This window comes from Suncus etruscus, chromosome 12 (assembly GCF_024139225.1).
Source record: "Suncus etruscus isolate mSunEtr1 chromosome 12, mSunEtr1.pri.cur, whole genome shotgun sequence".
Classification (NCBI taxonomy): domain Eukaryota; kingdom Metazoa; phylum Chordata; class Mammalia; order Eulipotyphla; family Soricidae; genus Suncus; species Suncus etruscus.
The window spans coordinates 22,561,408-22,579,747 of NC_064859.1; the positions used below are offsets into that span (position 1 = coordinate 22,561,408).

At 36.3% G+C, this 18,340-nt stretch overlaps 1 protein-coding gene across 1 annotated transcript in view; it reads left to right on the forward strand.

Annotated features, from left to right (window-relative positions):
• The window catches only part of EXOC6B (exocyst complex component 6B), a 604,019-nt gene that overhangs the window by 308,773 nt on the left and 276,906 nt on the right, over nt 1–18,340 (forward strand). The window contains exons 10-13 of the mRNA XM_049785045.1: nt 229–275; nt 1,610–1,730; nt 7,028–7,099; nt 14,580–14,677. Coding sequence (XP_049641002.1) covers nt 229–275; nt 1,610–1,730; nt 7,028–7,099; nt 14,580–14,677 — 338 coding nt within the window. The remainder of the gene's footprint in view (nt 1–228; nt 276–1,609; nt 1,731–7,027; nt 7,100–14,579; nt 14,678–18,340) is intronic.

Genomic DNA, 18,340 nt, shown 5'->3' on the forward strand with positions numbered 1-18,340 from the left:
TTTACCTACTTGCTTATTTTGTTATAGTCGGAGGTGTCTTAGTAATGAACATTTATTGATTTCTATGTGTTTTTTTTTTTTTCTGAGTGTTATACATGCCTCGTTTCGTACTAACCCTATTGCCTCATAGTCTTGGAAACTGGGCCTTGAGAAGTTAAGTAAATTATATGAATTTTTGTCTTAATGTATTGAAGCAAAAGGATAACACTTTTCTTTATTTTATTGCAGCATGAAACTTTAGATGGCTACAGGAAATATTTTAATCAAATTGTAGGGTAGGTATATATGTAGATACATATGAATTTATATATCTAGCACATAACTTGTAAGAACTGCAAGAATTTAGTTTTCTTGGGGAAATAATTTTTTTAAATACCAACTGTAGTTTTATTTTTTTATGGTTTCAGAGGCATGCCTTATTGATTTTAATATTATATTATATGATTGGAATGTGCTGTGTCCGAAAAGGTGAAAAATATTCATTTGTGATCTTGTTAAATTTGATGTTTTATTTCTTCATTCTTATTAAATGGAACCAAATAATGAGCAAAAGTAGGCAAACTTTTTCTAAAAGAACCTGAAAATGAAGTGTATTAGGCTTAGCAGGCTATAGGAAGTTTGTCACAGCTATTCATCTCTTTTATGATTATTGATTGTATAAATGAGTCAATGGTACCATGCTCCAATGAAACAATATTTGTAACAATAGTCAGCATGCCAGATGAGTTCATGGGCTAAATAACTTGCCACCCCCACCTATAGTTTTTATAATAGTAGAATACGGTTCCCAAATAAACACCCTAAATACATTCAACTTTTTTTGAATCGTAAAATGATGAATTTGAAATGAAAAGGAAATAGGTTCAATTGTCCCCTAAATTTTCTTTCTTTTTTTTAAGTTATATCACAAACTTCTTTTTAGTATATGTTGAATATAGTACAGACATTTAAATGAGATAGGTAAAGATATACTTTAGTACATAATACATTAATTAAAATATATTTGTGGCGTGATGTTTTCATTTTTATTTATTTTTTGACTTGGGTAATTTTGGCCCATACCTGTTAGATGCTCTAGAACTACACCTGATGTTGCTCCAGGACCTGAAGCTCTACTTTGGGGCTCCGTCATAGTGCATGTTCTACTGAGCTACCTCTCAAGGTCCTTCCCTGGTGCTTTAATATATGAAATTAGTTTACTTATATTCTCCTTTGCTTTCGATTGCTAATTAAAAGCTAAGTAAGTTAACATTTTATTGAAATGAAATCCTGAATTTTTGTAGAATTTGAAAAGATAATATAGTAAGGAACTTAATTCTAAATCCAAAGAAAATTCATGGAAGTTCTTTTCTGTTAGTTTTTTGTTTCGGGCCATACCTAGCAGTGCTCAGGGGTTACTCCTGGCTCTGCACTCAGAAATTGCTTCTGGCTTTTTCACAGGACCATATGGGGTGCTGGGGATTGAATCTGAGTTGGTTGTGTGCAAGTCAAGTATCCCCTGTACTATTTGCTCCTGTCCCTCAAGGCAGATCTTTATGGTTGTCAAATTCTGGAGGTAATAATCAACTGTAATTTTTGATGTCTGTGCTTTCCTTTTTCCTCAAATTAGCTTTTTTGTGGTGGAAGATCATATATTACATACAACCCAGGGCTTGGTAAATAGAGCCTACATCGATGAACTGTGGGAAATGGCACTTTCAAAAACCATCGCAGCACTCCGTACTCACTCGGTATGTAAGAGACATCCTTATTTAGAGCTAATATCTAAACTTTCTTTGGTATTTTAGTGCTTTGATTTGTTTTTGTTTTGTTTTTAAGCCACTCAGAAATTGCCTCTGGCTTGGGGGGACCATATGGGATGCCGGGGGATCGAACTGCGGTCCTTCCTTGGCTAGTGCTTGCAAGACAGACACCTTAACTTTAGTGCCACCTCACCAGCCCCGAGTAAATCATCCGCACAGGTTCCAAGAAATATCAGCATTATTTGCCCTGGCCATCATGTGTGGCCTATATTATAAACCTATTTTAGCACATGCCATCCTTAGCTTGCCTTGCATCTTAGCTTCCTTAGCCTCCTTAGCCATCTCTTCTCCTGCTACTTCTCCATCCAGGTAAATCCTCTTCCTTTTGCCCTTTCAGCCAAAGGCTTTTATTACCTCCCAGAAATGGGAGGGTCTTTCTTGTAGGTCAGGTTACAAGAAGATTGAGAGGTGAGGATACACCTTACAGGTTACTCCTGGCTCTGTACTTAAAAATCTATTCTGGAAGGTTCAGGAAACCATATGATATGCTGGGGATCAAACTCTAATTGGTCACATGGAAGGAAAATGCCCTACCTGCTGTTCTATCATTCTGGCCCCTATGCAAAGATTATTGAAAGAATATTTTAAATATAATTAACATGTAATTTGGCTTAATACAGGAGTTTTGATTTTTTCATATGAAGTGTTTTAAGAATAATAGGGCACAATTAATCAAAGATAATTGAACACTTTGAAAATTTCAAAATTTGAAAAAAAAGAAAAAAAAGAAAAAAAAAAGAAAATTTCAAAATTTCAAAAATGTAGTTTATCTAATTCTGTTAACTTTAAATTGAAAAGGCATTTATAACTTTTCATAAATCTTTTTGTTTTCTTGCATATTGCTTTTATATTTTTAGGGTGACTATACCTGTTAATATAGCCTACTAGTTCTTTGAGGCCAATATGCCATATCTGTTGTGGTTCTTGAGGATCCTGGATGGGCATCAAATCTTCCATATGCTTGGCATGTGCTGTAGCACTAAAACCATCCAACTGTTACTGAGTTAATAACATATAAGATATGAATTTGGAAGAATTATTGCCAATTGAAAGAAATCCAGAAGATTAAAATATAGAGGATCTGGAGCTAGAGCACAATGGCAGGGCATTTGCCTTGCATGCAACCAACTGGGTTCAATCCCCAGCTTTCCATATGGTCCCTCAAGCACCACCAGGAATAATTACTGAGTGCAGAGCCAGGAGAAAACCCTGAGCACCACTGAATATGGCCCCCCAAAGCAATATTTATACATATACAAATATTGTAAATATATACATATTTATGATATATATTATATATGACATGTATGTATGAATTTATAGAGAGAGAACATAGAAAACTAGGAAAATATTATAGGAAGTTAGAATAAAGAAGGTAGTTGTTACCATTCAAAGACAATTATTTAATCAGTAGGTTAAATAATGTGTGTGGGGGACAGTAGAAGAAATTTTAGTTGATAGATGATAGTTTTGGCAGTTTTGATAGTTTATTCTGGAAGTAGATTATAGACAAGAGTCAAGTCATTGAAAATACTTCTGAAATTCATATCCTAGTGATTTCTATTGGTCTTCCTCTGTATTTTATGGATTATGATAAATTTATCAAGATCCTTAATCAACCATAAATTAACTTTTGGGGCTGGTGTGATATAGGGATCCAATTTCTTTTTTGTATATGACTATGCAGTTCTCTCAGCACAGTTTAAGTCTTTTCCCAGACTTAATTCCAAGATTTAATTTTTGTGTGTCTAGTTTAATTTATTTAACTTTGAAATTTGTGATTTTTAATTGTCTACATTTTAATTTTAGTCTTATTGTATGTAATATTTACTTAGTATTTTATATACCAAATATTATTTAGTACGGGTATAATTAGTAGTTATTTGTTATTTCTTTATTTACTTGTTTTGTTTTGAGATCACACCTGATAGTGTTCAGAGGTTGTTTGGTAACCAACTTAGTCATTGGTGTCATTTCTGGTAGTTTTGGGGGATCATATAATACTGGTGATCAATACCAACCTGCATGTAAAACTCATACTCTAGTCACACTTCTTTCACTTATCTCCCACACTTGACTCTATTCCATACCTGCTTGTGCTGCTCATATACTTGGTCACATTACTCTAGGCTCACATATTTGTGCTTACACTCTAGGTTGTGGTACTTGAATACACTTGGTTGTGGTGTGCCAAGGATTGCACATGTGTTTGCAGTATACTGGGTCATACTCCTGGTTGTCTTATAGAGATCACACTGCCATTACTGGGGATTGCACTATGCTGTGTTTGGTGGTGCTGAACATTGAATATGCAGCTTCCTGCATGTAAGGCAGATACTTTCAACACTGTGGCACATCCTTGGACTTACTTTGCATATTGCAGTTCCTAGTAGTTTTTACCAGGAATTTAGGGAGGAATCCTTTAGGAGGAGGATATACTTTCCATGAAAGCTGATTATAAAGTATGGAGAAAATTGATGGAAAAGTAGTTTCCCTATGTAGGACTGTTTGATATTCTTTTGAGCTGAAGAGTAAATGGTTAAATACTTCCATTCATCAGTACTTCAGCCTCAATCTAGAGACATAATGTACATTAGTGGTTGCTTAGAGGCAGTTATGTAGAGTAAAGAAGTTATAGATTAAGGGTATTGGATTTCTTTTTGAGGTGAAGAAAAATGTTTTAAAATCAACTGTGGTTATGCTTTGCATGTACTGCAAATATACAAAAAATTAAAAGCTATTAAATTATAAACTTTAGATGGGTGAATTGTATGGCATGGAAATTGTATCTCTACAAAGCTATTAAAAATAAGTTAGCATCACACACATTTACTCACTGAACCATTTTATCCATTATGAGACAGAGTGGTTGATACCACAGATTCTAATTCTATTTCATGACTCTATATATTGTGTTATATTACCCAGAAAGCAAAATAAAATAAGAATGATCCAAACAATAAAACAATCTCAAAAGCAAACACTATCTTTGAAAGACTGTTACTTTTCAAAATATCGATTTATTTTCTAACTGTGGAGACATTATTTTGTATTATTCTTTATGATGAAATTATTATTTTTATATAAACTAATAACTGAAACTTTTATTCCATATATTAATATGTGCAGTACACTCAATGAATCTTTCAAAATATAATAAGAACTTCATAATATATGACAGAATTCAAGTTTAGCAATATAGTAAAAAATATGATTAAATCAAGGAAAGTTCATGTCAGGAATACTTTGATAATGAAGAACTGCTAATAAATGTTATTAAAATTGTTAGTAATTGGGTAAATATCATTCCAAATATTGAAAGGTATTTTTTAAAGAAAAGAAACTGGGGACATTGGTGGCAGGAAATGTGCACTGTTGTAGGGATAGGTGTTAGATATTGTATTACTGAAACCAAATCATGAGCAACTTTGTAGCTATAGCTTATGATCATTCAGTTAAAAGTTTATTAAAAAAAATAAAATAAGGGGCCGGCAAGGTGGCACTAGAGGTGAGGTGTCTGTCTTGCAAGCGCTAGACAAGGAAGGACCGAGGTTTGATCCCCCGGCACCCCATATGGTCCCCTCAAGCCAGGGGCAATTTCTGAGCACTTAGCCAGGAGTAGTCCCTGAGCATCAAACGGGTGTGGCTTAAAAATACAAAAAAAAAAAAAAAAAGAATTAAAAGTTTATTAAAATAAAATTTTCCCCCAGTGGCAGGGAAATAAACAACAAAATTATGTATGATAATATGTGGCCTTTATAATCTGTGTATAATACATGTTGGATATTTTTTCTCATTATGTGATAAGTAATCAAAGCTGTGCAATGTATTAAGGTAGTGATTTTATATATCCCACATCCATGACCATTCTGCCTCTCCACACGTTATTGGTTTGAATCAGAGGGCATTTATATATAACTAGTATCCCTAACCAAATTCTCATTAAAATAATAGTAAATGAATTGAAAAGAAAAGATCTATAAAATACCATCTGGTAGACAAATGTCTTAAAAAATTTCTTTGAATTTCACAATTCAAATTAGCTACTGGACATGGGAAAATAAAATAGTACATTGTCAAATAGTATATATATTCTTTATGAAATATAGGCATTCTAAAACTTTGTAAATAACTAATACAATGAACTGGAATGTACTAGGAAAAGCATAAGGTAAGTTATGAGTTCTCCTTCCCAAAGAGCTTGGCTAGCCAACTGCTTACCAACTTACCAGTTGCATGGAAAAATAATACCAATTCTGTAATACTTTATTTACACTGTCTTTTTATGGCTCAGTTTAAGTGAGTGCTTGTTTCTTGAGAAATAGATCTAAAATGTCATTTGCTTAGCAAGAACAGTTGTATGTATTGATCACCTAACTCTTTATTGTAAAAAGTGAACACACATATTAAGAGCTGTAAAATATTTGAGGTCAGTACACAAATAGAATAACTTTTCTGTAGCAAATAGAAATAATTTATGGACCATATGTAGTGCTGAAATCAAACCAAACCAGAGTTGGCTGCATGTATTGGAAGCATGTTTTCCTCTGTGCTCTCTCTCCAGACTCAAACTTAGATCGTTTTTTATTTATTTGTTTTTTTGATTTGTTTTTATTTTTGGGTCACACCTGGAGGTGGCACTCAGGGGTTACTCCTGGCTTTACACTCAGAAATCACTCCTGGCAGGCTCAGGGGACCATCTGGGATGCTGTGATTCAAACCACCATCGTTCTGCATGCAAGGCAAATGCCTTACCTCCATGCTATCTCTCCAGCCCCCAAACTTAGATCTTTTAAAAAAATAATACCAGAAAATATCTTCATGATTTAAGATATGGAAGAACCTAATTAGCTAGATCCTAACTAAAATACAGATGGCACAAGTAAGAGAAATTCGCACATTAAAACTACAAGAACTGCCCTCTGTAAAGAGTGGGAAGAGTCGGTTATGTAGTGAAAAATGTTATTTGCCAAAATATAATCAGTGAAGAGCTAATATATACCCTGTAAAAGCCTCTTACACATCCTAAAAATAAATAAATTTCTGTTAGAATTGTAGCTTTTGACCTATTAAAATCTTGACTTCACTCTTCCCCAATGTAAACTGAAGCCAAGCAAATTTTGGAACTTTTATAGTGAGAATTTACTAGAAAAGTATTAAATACATAGTTTAGATTTATATTTAATGATTAAAATATTTTCCTCTTCATATTTTTTTAATTTTAGTCTTACTGCTCTGATCCAAACCTCGTATTAGATTTGAAGAACCTCATTGTGCTTTTTGCTGACACACTTCAGGTTTGTAAATTCTGTTTCTATAGAGTATAAATATATTGTTTATATAACTAGTTTTTTCTTTTCTCTCTCCCTTTTCCCTTTCTCACTCTCTCTTATATTTCCTTCCTTCCTTCTTTCCTTCCTTCCTTCCTTCCTTCCTTCCTTCCTTCCTTCCTTCCTTCCTTCCTTCCTTCCTTCCTTCCTTCCTTCCTTCCTTCCTTCCTTCCTTCCTTCCTTCCTTCCTTCCTTCCTTCCTTCCTTCCTTCCTTCCCTCTTTCCTCTACTCCCATTCTCCCTCCTTCTTTCTCTCCCTCTTCCTCTCTCCTTCCCTCCCTCCCATTTCTTTCTTCCATACCTTCAAGAATTACTCCTGGCTCTGCACTCAGGAATTACACCTGGATGTCTATCAGGGGCACTATATGAAATGCTGGGAATTGAGCCCAGTTACATGCAAGGCAAATACCCTACCCACTATACTATCACTCCAACCCTAGTATTTCATCCTTTAATAGTTTTTTCCATTCTTCTTTATTTATTTTTTTTATTTTTTTATTTTTTTGGTTTTTGGGCCACACCCGGCGGTGCTCAGGAGTTACTCCTGGCTGTCTGCTCAGAAATAGCTCCTGGCAGGCACGGGGGACCATATGGGACACCGGGATTCGAACCAACCACCTTTGGTCCTGGATCGGCTGCTTGCAAGGCAAACACTGCTGTGCTATCTCTCTGGACCCATCCATTATCCTTCTAAGCCTAAATGAGTGTCTTTAAAATATTTTTCTTCATTTCTTACAGCTAGATGGTTTTTCTCTTTTTCACATTTTCTGCTCATCACCCTGATCTTTTGTGTCTCATAGAGAATTATCACCACTTCCCCATTCTAAACAAATCAATTAATTTACCATTTATTAATATAGTTTTAAAATTTTAATAATTCAGATATGCTATCTATGTGACTTTGGGGTTTTTTTAATGCAGCAAAATAATTTTAAGATTTGAGCTTATGTGGCTCCCTGTGTGTGACACCAGGCGGGGAAAATCCGCGAAAGTACACCGGCCCAGTGGGGCTCAGCTGTGAAAGACTGTGAGTGTGACCTGTCTATGTCTGTCTACTGTCCTCTTGCGTGAAACTCTTGCGAGTGGGGCAAAAAGAGCCTCCAGAAACCTCGCTCGCCCAGACGCCATTTTCAGGGAGGGACTTCAGAGCATAAAAACCGGCTAACCTTTGCAAAAGCTGGCTCCCTGTGTGTGACACCAGGCGGGGAAAATCCGCAAAAGTACACCGGCCCAGTGGGGCTCAGCTGTGAAAGACTGTGAGTGTGACCTGTCTATGTCTGTCTACTGTCCTCTTGCGTGAAACTCTTGCGAGTGGGGCAAAAAGAGGCTCAGAGGAGCACGGCTGCTCCGCTTCGCTACGCGGCCGTGCACTCTTTCTAAGGAAAGAACTCCATTGCAACAAGAAGGAAAAATCACACTAAGAACGGCGCGATATCACAGAAGCAAACATTTCTCTCTGGACTGTCTTCTCTGTTGCATGCTCGGGCCTAAGATTTGTCCCAGTGTGAGGCTTCATCCACGGAGGACTCCCCTCCCTTAGAGGCAAGTCAGACCATCCAGAAAGGGAGGAGCCAGAGGAGTGTGCTGCCTATATCATATAGACAATGAATACCACTACAACACGTAGAAAAACCCACAATACAAGTGTGACAATGGGGAAACAACGCAGGCCAGCATCAGACATAGAGAATGAAGATGACAATTCTGAGGACCAGATAATGACTGAACAACTAATCAACCTCTCAGAAAAGGACTTCAGACTAGCAATATGGAAGGTGCTCAACAGACTCCAAGAAACCATGGATCGAGTTGAACAGAACACTAATAAGAACCAAGAAAATATGAAGGCAGAAATGACAAAACTCCAAACTGAAATAACATGTCAACTAACAGGACTGAAAAAGTCAGTAAACGAAGTGAATGACAAAATGGATAAGCTCTGGGACAGGGTATCAGAAGCTGAGAATAGACTTGGTGCTGTGGAAGATGAGATACATAACAATTCCATACAGCAGGAGAGATTGGACAAAAAACTTAAAGCAAATGAGCAGACAATGGAAAAATTAGTCAAAGAATGGGAACAGACGAAAATAGAAGTCTATGATAAGATCAACAGAAACAACTTAAGAATCATTGGAGTCCCAGAGACCCAGGAAGAAAATTTCCAGGAAGAATCAATGGTCAAGAACATCATTAAAGAGAAACTTCCAGAGCTAAAGAATATATGTGATCAAATCCTGCATGCCCGAAGAGTACCAACCAAAAGAGACCCCAGAAAAACCACCCCAAGACACATCCTAGTCACAATGACAAATCCCACAGATAGAGACAGAATTCTGAAAACAGCAAGATCAAAAGGGGAAATCATGTTCAAGCAAGCTTCCCTGAGATTTACAGCAGACCTGTCACCAGAAACGCTCAATGCCAGAAAGCAGTGGTGGGATATTGTGACAAGACTGAATGAAATGAATGCTTCACCCAGAATACTATACCCAGCAAAACTCACTTTCCAGTTTGATGGAAGAATACATGGTTTCACAGACAAAAAACAGCTCAGAAACTTCACAGACACAAAACCAGTCTTAAGAGAAAAACTGAAAGACCTAATCTAAGACAAGACTACCCAAAAGACACACCAAATTTTGAAATAAAGATGGCGTTAAATCCCAGGACAATTCTTTCTCTCAACGTCAATGGACTAAATGCACCAGTTAAGAGACACAGAGTGGCTAAATGGATCAAAAAACTCAATCCAACCTTCTGCTGCCTACAAGAAACGCACCTGAATAGTCAGAACAAACATAGACTCAAAATAAAAGGCTGGAGAAAAGTTATCCAAGCAAACAACACCCATAAAAAAGCTGGAGTGGCCATACTAATATCAGATAATGCAAACTTTATACTCAGGAAGGTTGTAAGGGACAAAGACGGACATTTTATATTAATCAAGGGGTACGTAGAGCAGGAAGAATTCACTCTCCTAAACATATATGCACCGAATGAGGGGCCAGCAAAATATTTAATACAACTGTTGACAAATCTGAAAAATAATATCAACAACAACACAATAATTGTGGGGGACCTTAACACGGCTTTGTCAACACTGGACAGGTCAACCAGACTGAAACCCAACAAGAATATACTAGACCTGAGGAGAGAAATGGAAGAAAGAGGCCTAGTGGATATATATAGGACACTCCATCCCCAGAAACCTGGATACACATTCTTCTCCAATGTACATGGGACATTCTCCAGGATAGACTACATGCTGGCACATAAAACATACCTCCATAAGATCAAGAGGATAGAAATTTTGCAGACTACCTTCGCTGACCACAAGGCTCTGAAATTATTTGTGAACTCCAAAGGGACTCAGAAGAAACACTTTAACACCTGGAAGTTAAACAGCCTCATGCTCAATAACCAGTGGGTCCGAGATGAAATCAAGGAGGAAATAAAAAGGTTCCTGGAAACAAATGACAATAAAGACACAAACTCTCAGAACTTATGGGACACAGCAAAAGCAGTACTGAGAGGAAAATTTATATCTTTGCAAGCACACATCAGGAAGGAAGAAGGAGCTTACCTGAGTAGCTTAATGACACAGCTAATAGAACTAGAAAATGCTCAACAAAAGGACCCAAGAATAGGAAGACAGAAGGAAATAACAAAGCTGAGAGCAGAAATCAACGAAGTGGAAACTCAAAAAACAATCCGAAAGATCAACGAAAGCAGAAGTTGGTTCTTTGAAAAAATAAACAAGATTGATAGACCACTGGCAAACCTAACAAAGAAAGAGAGAGAGAGAAACTTGATAACTCGTATCAGGAATGAAAAAGGAGAGATCACTACTGATATGACAGAGATTCAAAGGGTAATCAGAAACTACTTTGAAAAACTCTACGCCACTAAAAATGAGAACCTGGAAGAAATGGATAAATTCTTGGACTCTTATAGTCTTCCACGGTTGAAGGAAGAGGATGTAGCATATCTGAACACCCCCATCACCATTGATGAAATTAAAACAGTAATCAAATGTCTGCCGAAAAACAAAAGCCCAGGTCCAGATGGATTCACTAATGAATTCTATCAAACTTTCCAAGAGGAACTACTGCCAATCTTGGCAAGACTCTTTCATGAAATTGAACAAACAGAAACACTTCCAAATAGCTTTTATGAAGCCAACATCACCTTGATACCTAAACCAGACAGAGACGCTACCAAAAAAGAAAATTACAGACCAATATCACTGATGAATGCAGATGCAAAGATCCTCAACAAAATCCTGGCAAATAGGATTCAATGCCTCGTTAAGAAGATCATCCACTACGATCAAGTAGGTTTCATCCCAGGAATGCAAGGCTGGTTTAACATCCGTAAATCTATCAACATAATACACAACATCAATAACAAGAAAAATAAAAACCACATGATCATATCAATAGATGCAGAGAAAGCATTTGATAAGGTCCAACACCCATTCTTGATCAAAACTCTCAGCAAGATGGGAATGGAGGGAACCTTTCTCAATATAGTGAAGGCCATCTACCACAAGCCAGTGGCAAATATTATCCTCAATGGAGAAAAACTGAAAGCCTTCCCTCTAAATTCTGGCACAAGACAAGGCTGTCCTCTCTCACCACTCCTATTCAACATAGCACTGGAAGTACTTGCTATAGCGATTAGGCAAGAAAAGGATATCAAGGGAATCCAGATAGGAAAGGAAGAAGTCAAGCTCTCACTGTTTGCAGATGACATGATACTCTACTTAGAAAACCCTAAAGACTCTATCAAAAAGCTTCTAGAAACAATAGACTCATATAGCAAGGTGGCAGGCTACAAAATTAACACACAAAAATCAATGGCCTTTCTATATACCAATAGTAATAAGGATGAAATGGACATTAAGAAAACAACCCCATTCACAATAGTGCCACACAAACTCAAATATCTTGGAATCAACTTGACTAAAAATGTGAAGGACCTATACAAAGAAAACTATAAAACTCTGCTCCAAGAAATAAGAGAGGACACACGGAAATGGAAACACATACCCTGCTCATGGATTGGCAGGATTAACATCATCAAAATGTCAATACTCCCCAAGGCATTATACAGATTTAATGCCATCCCTCTAAAGATACCCATGACATTCTTCAAAGAAGTGGATCAGACACTTTTGAAATTCATTTGGAACAATAAACACCCTCGAATAGCTAAAGCAATCATTGGGAAAAAGAATATGGGAGGAATTACTTTTCCCAACTTTAAACTGTACTACAAAGCAACAATTATCAAAACAGCATGGTATTGGAATAAGGATAGGTCCTCAGATCAGTGGAATAGGCTTGAATACTCAGAAAATGTTCCCCAGAGATACAACCATCTAATTTTTGATAAAGGAGCAGGAAATCCTAAATGGAGCAGGGAAAGCCTCTTCAACAAGTGGTGTTGGCACAATTGGATAGCCACTTGCAAAAAATTAAACTTAGACCCCCAGCTAACATCATGTACAAAGGTAAAATCCAAATGGATTAAAGACCTCGATATCAGCCCCAAAACCATAAGATATATAGAACAGCACATAGGCAAAACACTCCAGGACATTACAGGCATCTTCAAGGAGGAAACTGCACTCTCCAAGCAAGTGAAAGCAGAGATTAACAGATGGGAATATATTAAGCTGAGAAGCTTCTGCACCTCAAAGGAAATAGTGCCCAGGATACAAGAGCCACCCGCTGAGTGGGAGAAACTATTCACCCAATACCCATCAGATAAGGGGCTAATCTCCAAAATATACAAGGCACTGACAGAAGTTTACAAGAAAAAAACATCTAACCCCATCAAAAAATGGGGAGAAGAAATGAACAGACACTTTGACAAAGAAGAAATACGCATGGCCAAAAGACACATGAAAAAATGTTCCACATCACTAATCATCAGGGAGATGCAAATCAAAACAACGATGAGATACCACCTCACACCACAGAGAATGGCACACATCACAAAGAATGAGAATCAACAGTGTTGGCGGGGATGTGGAGAGAAAGGAACTCTTATCCACTGCTGGTGGGAATGCTGTCTAGTTCAACCTTTATGGAAAGCGATATGGAGATTCCTCCAAAAACTGGAAATCGAGCTCCCATACGATCCAGCTATACCACTCCTAGGAATATACCCTAGGAACACAAAAATACAATACAAAAACCCCTTCCTTACACCTATATTCATTGCAGCTCTATTTACCATAGCAAGACTCTGGAAACAACCAAGATGCCCTTCAACAGACGAATGGCTAAAGAAACTGTGGTACATATACACAATGGAATATTATGCAGCTGTCAGGAGAGATGAAGTCATGAAATTTTCCTATACATGGATGTACATGGAATCTATTATGCTGAGTGAAATAAGTCAGAGAGAGAGAGAAAAACGCAGAATGGTCTCACTCATCTATGGGTTTTAAGAAAAATGAAAGACACCCTTGTAATAATAATTTTCAGACACAAAAGAGAAAAGAGCTGGAAGTTCCAGCTCACCTCAGGAAGCTCACCACAAAGAGTGATGAGTTTAGTTAGAGAAATAACTACATTTTGAAATGTCCTAATATTGAGAATGTATGAGGGAAATGTAGAGCCTGTTTAGGGTACAGGCGGGGGTTGGGGGGGGAGGAGGGAGATTTGGGACTTGGGTGATGGGAATGTTGCACTGGTGATGGGTGGTGTTCCTTTTATGACTGAAACCCAAACACAATCATGTATGTAATCAAGGTGTTTAAATAAAAAAAAAATTAAAAAAAAAAAAGGTGAATCTGGTGGAGGGAAGGGAACATGGGTAATGGGTGGTATGAGTATTGAAATATTGTATGCCTGAAACAACTCTAATATGAACATGTTTGTAAAAAAAAAAAAAGATTTGAGCTTATATTAGTTATATAACTGTGCTTATTTTAGGCCTAGAACCTCACTTCTCTTCATTGTATATGTTACTACACTATAACCATCTCGAAAGTACCACTATTCCTAGTGTTTGGAATTTGTTAATGTTCTTTTAAATAATAATAAAAATTGATTTTAACAATATAATTTATTGAATGTGTAAGTTTTAGAAGTGGGTGTGATAATTTGTGCTTCCTATTCTACTTCCTTCTCTCAGAGGTTTCTAAGTGTTTAAAGAGAGGAAGTCTAGGAAGAATTTAGCTGACAGTATACCCTGACTTTTTAAGACGGAAAAATTTTATTCTGGTTGATTTAAATATTTTGGTTTGTCTTTTAACTCTTAGGAATTAAACACTAAATTCCAGATGGGAATGAAAAAGTGTCTCATATCATTTTATTTAAATTTTTTGAACAATGAACAACAAAAAGACAATTTTTTGACATCAAATATTGCACGTTGTTAAAAAGCATTTACTTTGAAAATGAAGCTATCTTAAATTTTGTTTCAGGTATATGGTTTTCCTGTAAATCAGCTTTTTGACATGCTGTTAGAAATCAGAGATCAGTATAGTGAAACTCTGCTAAAGAAGTGGGCAGGTATTTTCAGGTGAGAAATTATAGTTTGTGTGTGTGAATGTGCATATATATGAACACATTTGTTTATGCATAAAGTCTCTCAGATATAATAATTAGCCTGATGTATGACTTAGAATTTCTTACCATGACCTACATTATGATATAGAATTTAACAGTATAATTGGGATGTCCCAAAGAATTTTTGTAAAATATTCATCCTCAAAGTAGTAGTATCTGTAGTTTGTTTCTTTGAATAAATGTCAGGTTCATAGCATCCAGATCAGCTGGTTACAGTTTATTCAACTTTTTTCCTCTTTATAGGTCATCAGGTCATCTCTACTCTATTCTAAATACTTCTGAATAATTTTGGGAGTCATATGTTGTTGAGGATCAAACTAAAGACATTATTCATGTTTAGCATGTATTCTACCACTGTGCTGTCTCGTTTAACCTGATGAAATCTTATTTTTTTATTAAATATAATTTTTATTTTAATCATAGTGGCTTACATATTGTTGACAATAATATTTTAGGTACATATTAAAATCAGGGGAATTCCCATCACCGAATTGTCCTCCCTCCACCTCTGTTCCCATCCTTCTTCTCATATCTTCTTCCCTTACCCCCTGGGCTGCTAGAATAAGTGGTCCCCTCTGTGCCTAGCTTACTACTTAATGGTCTTACACCTATTTGGTCTTGGTACCTCCCTTATTCCTCTCCCCCACCAATTGGGAGGCGGGACTAGATAGTTCAAGTTATGTGGTTTTGTTTGAAGAAGAGAAAAGTAATATCCTGGAGAAAAAAAAGAAAAAAAAGAATCAGACACTCCAGAAATGGGCAGAGTCCTTCTAGAGGCTTTCATCCTTGATTTGAGAGTTGAAGGGGAAAAAGAAGGTGAAACACCACAACAGTACATAAAGAACTGTCAAATAAAATATCCAAGAAATCTTCTTTTTATCTTTCTTTTATTTTTTAAATTAAATTAAATTAAATTTTAATTTTTAAATTTAAATTTACATTATTAAATTAAACTTTTTAAAATTTTAATTGAATCACTGTGAGTTACAAAGTTACATAGAAACTCATGATTGAGTTTCACATGTAAATTATTCATTTATTATACCTGTCTGTTCACCAGTGTTCACTTCCTTTGAATATCACCATTTGTCCCCCAACCTGCCTCTGGGACAGTCATTGTTTCCCTCTTGCATTGTTCTAGTGTTCCCTTCCCTATCTGATTTCCCACCACCCTACCCAGTGGTAAACTTCCTGGTAAAGTCTAGTTTTCCTGACGTATCTTCTCAGAATTTTCATGTGTGTGATGATTCATATTCTTTCTTCTCTGCACAAAGAAGATGTGCATCACAATCTAGCTTTTGAAGCTTATTATTTGAATTCTTATTACAATGTTCATACTATAAGAAAGATTTTCTTTTATATCTCCTTCTGAAAAATGTCGTATTGGACATTTAAAAAATAGTATCTCTATTTAAGCACCATGATTACAAATGTATTTGTAGTTGGGTTTCATTAAAAAAAAAAAAAGACTGTCCCCCCCTTTACGAGAGCAATGTTTCCACCACCAATGCCTTCCACATCTTCCTCCTCTTCCCTGCTTCTATTAGAGACAGGTATTCTATTTTACTCACTCAATACCATTGTCACTCTAGTTATTAGTTTAGTTATTTCTCTCATGGCACTCACCACCTTTTGGTAAGCTTCATATAGTTGTCCGGTCTTTCCAGCCCTCATCTCTATTGTCTCTTGATATTACAATAATGTCATTTATTTTTCTTAAAACCCATAGATGAGTGAGACTATTCTGTGTCTATCTCCCTCTGACTTATTTCACTCAGTATAATAGTTTCCATGTTCATCCATGTATAGGAAAATTTCTTGCCTTCATTTTTCTGATGGCTGCATAGTATGTATATGTATATTATTATGTATATGTACCACAGTTTTTTTAGCCATTCATCTGTTGTTGAACATCTGGTTTATTTCCAGATTCTGGCTATTATAAATAGCATTGCAATCAATATAGGTGGGCAGAAGGTATTTTTGTATTGTGTATTTGTGATCCTAGGGTATATCCCTAGGAGTGATATAGCTGGATCCTATGGGAGCTCAATTTCCATTTTTCTGAGGAAACTCTATATTGTTTTACATAAAAGCTGGACTAGATGCATTCCCACCATCAGTGAATGAGAGAGTTCCTTTCTCTCCACATCCTCGCCAGTACTGATTGTTCTTGTTCTTTGTGACGTGTGCCTGTTTCTGATGGCGTGATGGTACCTCTTTATTGTTTTGATTTGCATCTCTCTGATGATTAGTGATGTGGAGCATTTTTTTTATGTGTCCTTGGCCATTTGCATTTCTTCTTTAAAGAAGTGTCTGTTCATTTTGTCTCCGTATGGAGTTAGATTTTTTCTTATTAAGTTCTGTCAGTACCTTGTATATCTTAGATATTAGCCCCTTGTCTGATGGGTATTGGTAAATAATTTTACCCATTGTGTGTATGGTCTTTGTATTGTCATCCCTATTTCCTTTGAGGTTCAGAAGCTTCTCAGTTTAATATAGTCCCATTTGTTTATTTTGCTTCTACTTATTTGGACAATGGTGTTTTTCTCCTTGAAGATGGCTTTAGTCTTAATGTCATGGAATATCTTACCTTCGTGTTTTTCATATCCCTTATGGTTCCAGGTCTGATACTAAGTTCTTTAATCTATTAGGATTTGACCTTTGTGAAGGGTGTTAGATGGAGTTCTGAGTTCGATTTTTTGCATGTGGCTGACCCGTTGTCCCAACACCACTTGTTGAAAAGGCTTTCCTTGCTCCATTTTCCGTTTCTTGCCCCTTTATCAAAGATTAATTGATTGTATGTCTGGGGAATATTTTCCAAATATTCAAGTCTATTCCATTGATATGAGGGTCTGTCTTTATTCCAATACCATGCTGTTTTGGTGATTATTGCTTTGTAGAACAATTTAAAAGTTGCAGAAAACTATGCCACCTATATTTTTTCCTAAGAGTTGTTTTAGCTATTTGTGGGCGTTTATTGTTCTAAATAAATTTCAGGAGTGTTTGACCCACTTCTTTGAAGAATGTAAAGGGTATCCTAAGAGAAATCACCTTAAATCTGTGCAATGCTTTGGGGAGTATTGCCATTTTAATTACATTAATCTTCCCAATCCATGAACAGGGTATGTGTCTCCATTTCTTTGTGTCCTCTTTTATTTCCTGAAGCAGTGTTTTGTAGTTTCCTTTGTATGTGCTCTCCCCTTTCCCCTTATTATTTATAATTCAGTTTATTAAATTTCTCTCTCTTTCTCTTTCTTTGTGAGTCTTGATAGTGGTTTATCAATTTTGTTGATACTTTCTGAGAACCAACTTTTGCTTTCATTGATCTTTTTTTCTTTGGCTATTTCTTTGGATTTCTACTTCATTTATTTCTGCTCAGGGGCCAGCGCATTAGCACAGCAGTATGATGTTTGCCTTGCATGCATCCAATCCAAGATTTGGGTTTGATCCCTGGCATCTCATATGGTCCCCTGGAGCCAGGAGCGATTTCTGAGCACATAGGAGTAACCCCTGAGCATCACCAGGTGTGGCCTAGAAACCAAATCAAAACAAACAAAAAACAGAACAAAAAAATTTCTTCTCTAAGTTTTGTTATTTCCTTCTACTTACCTAC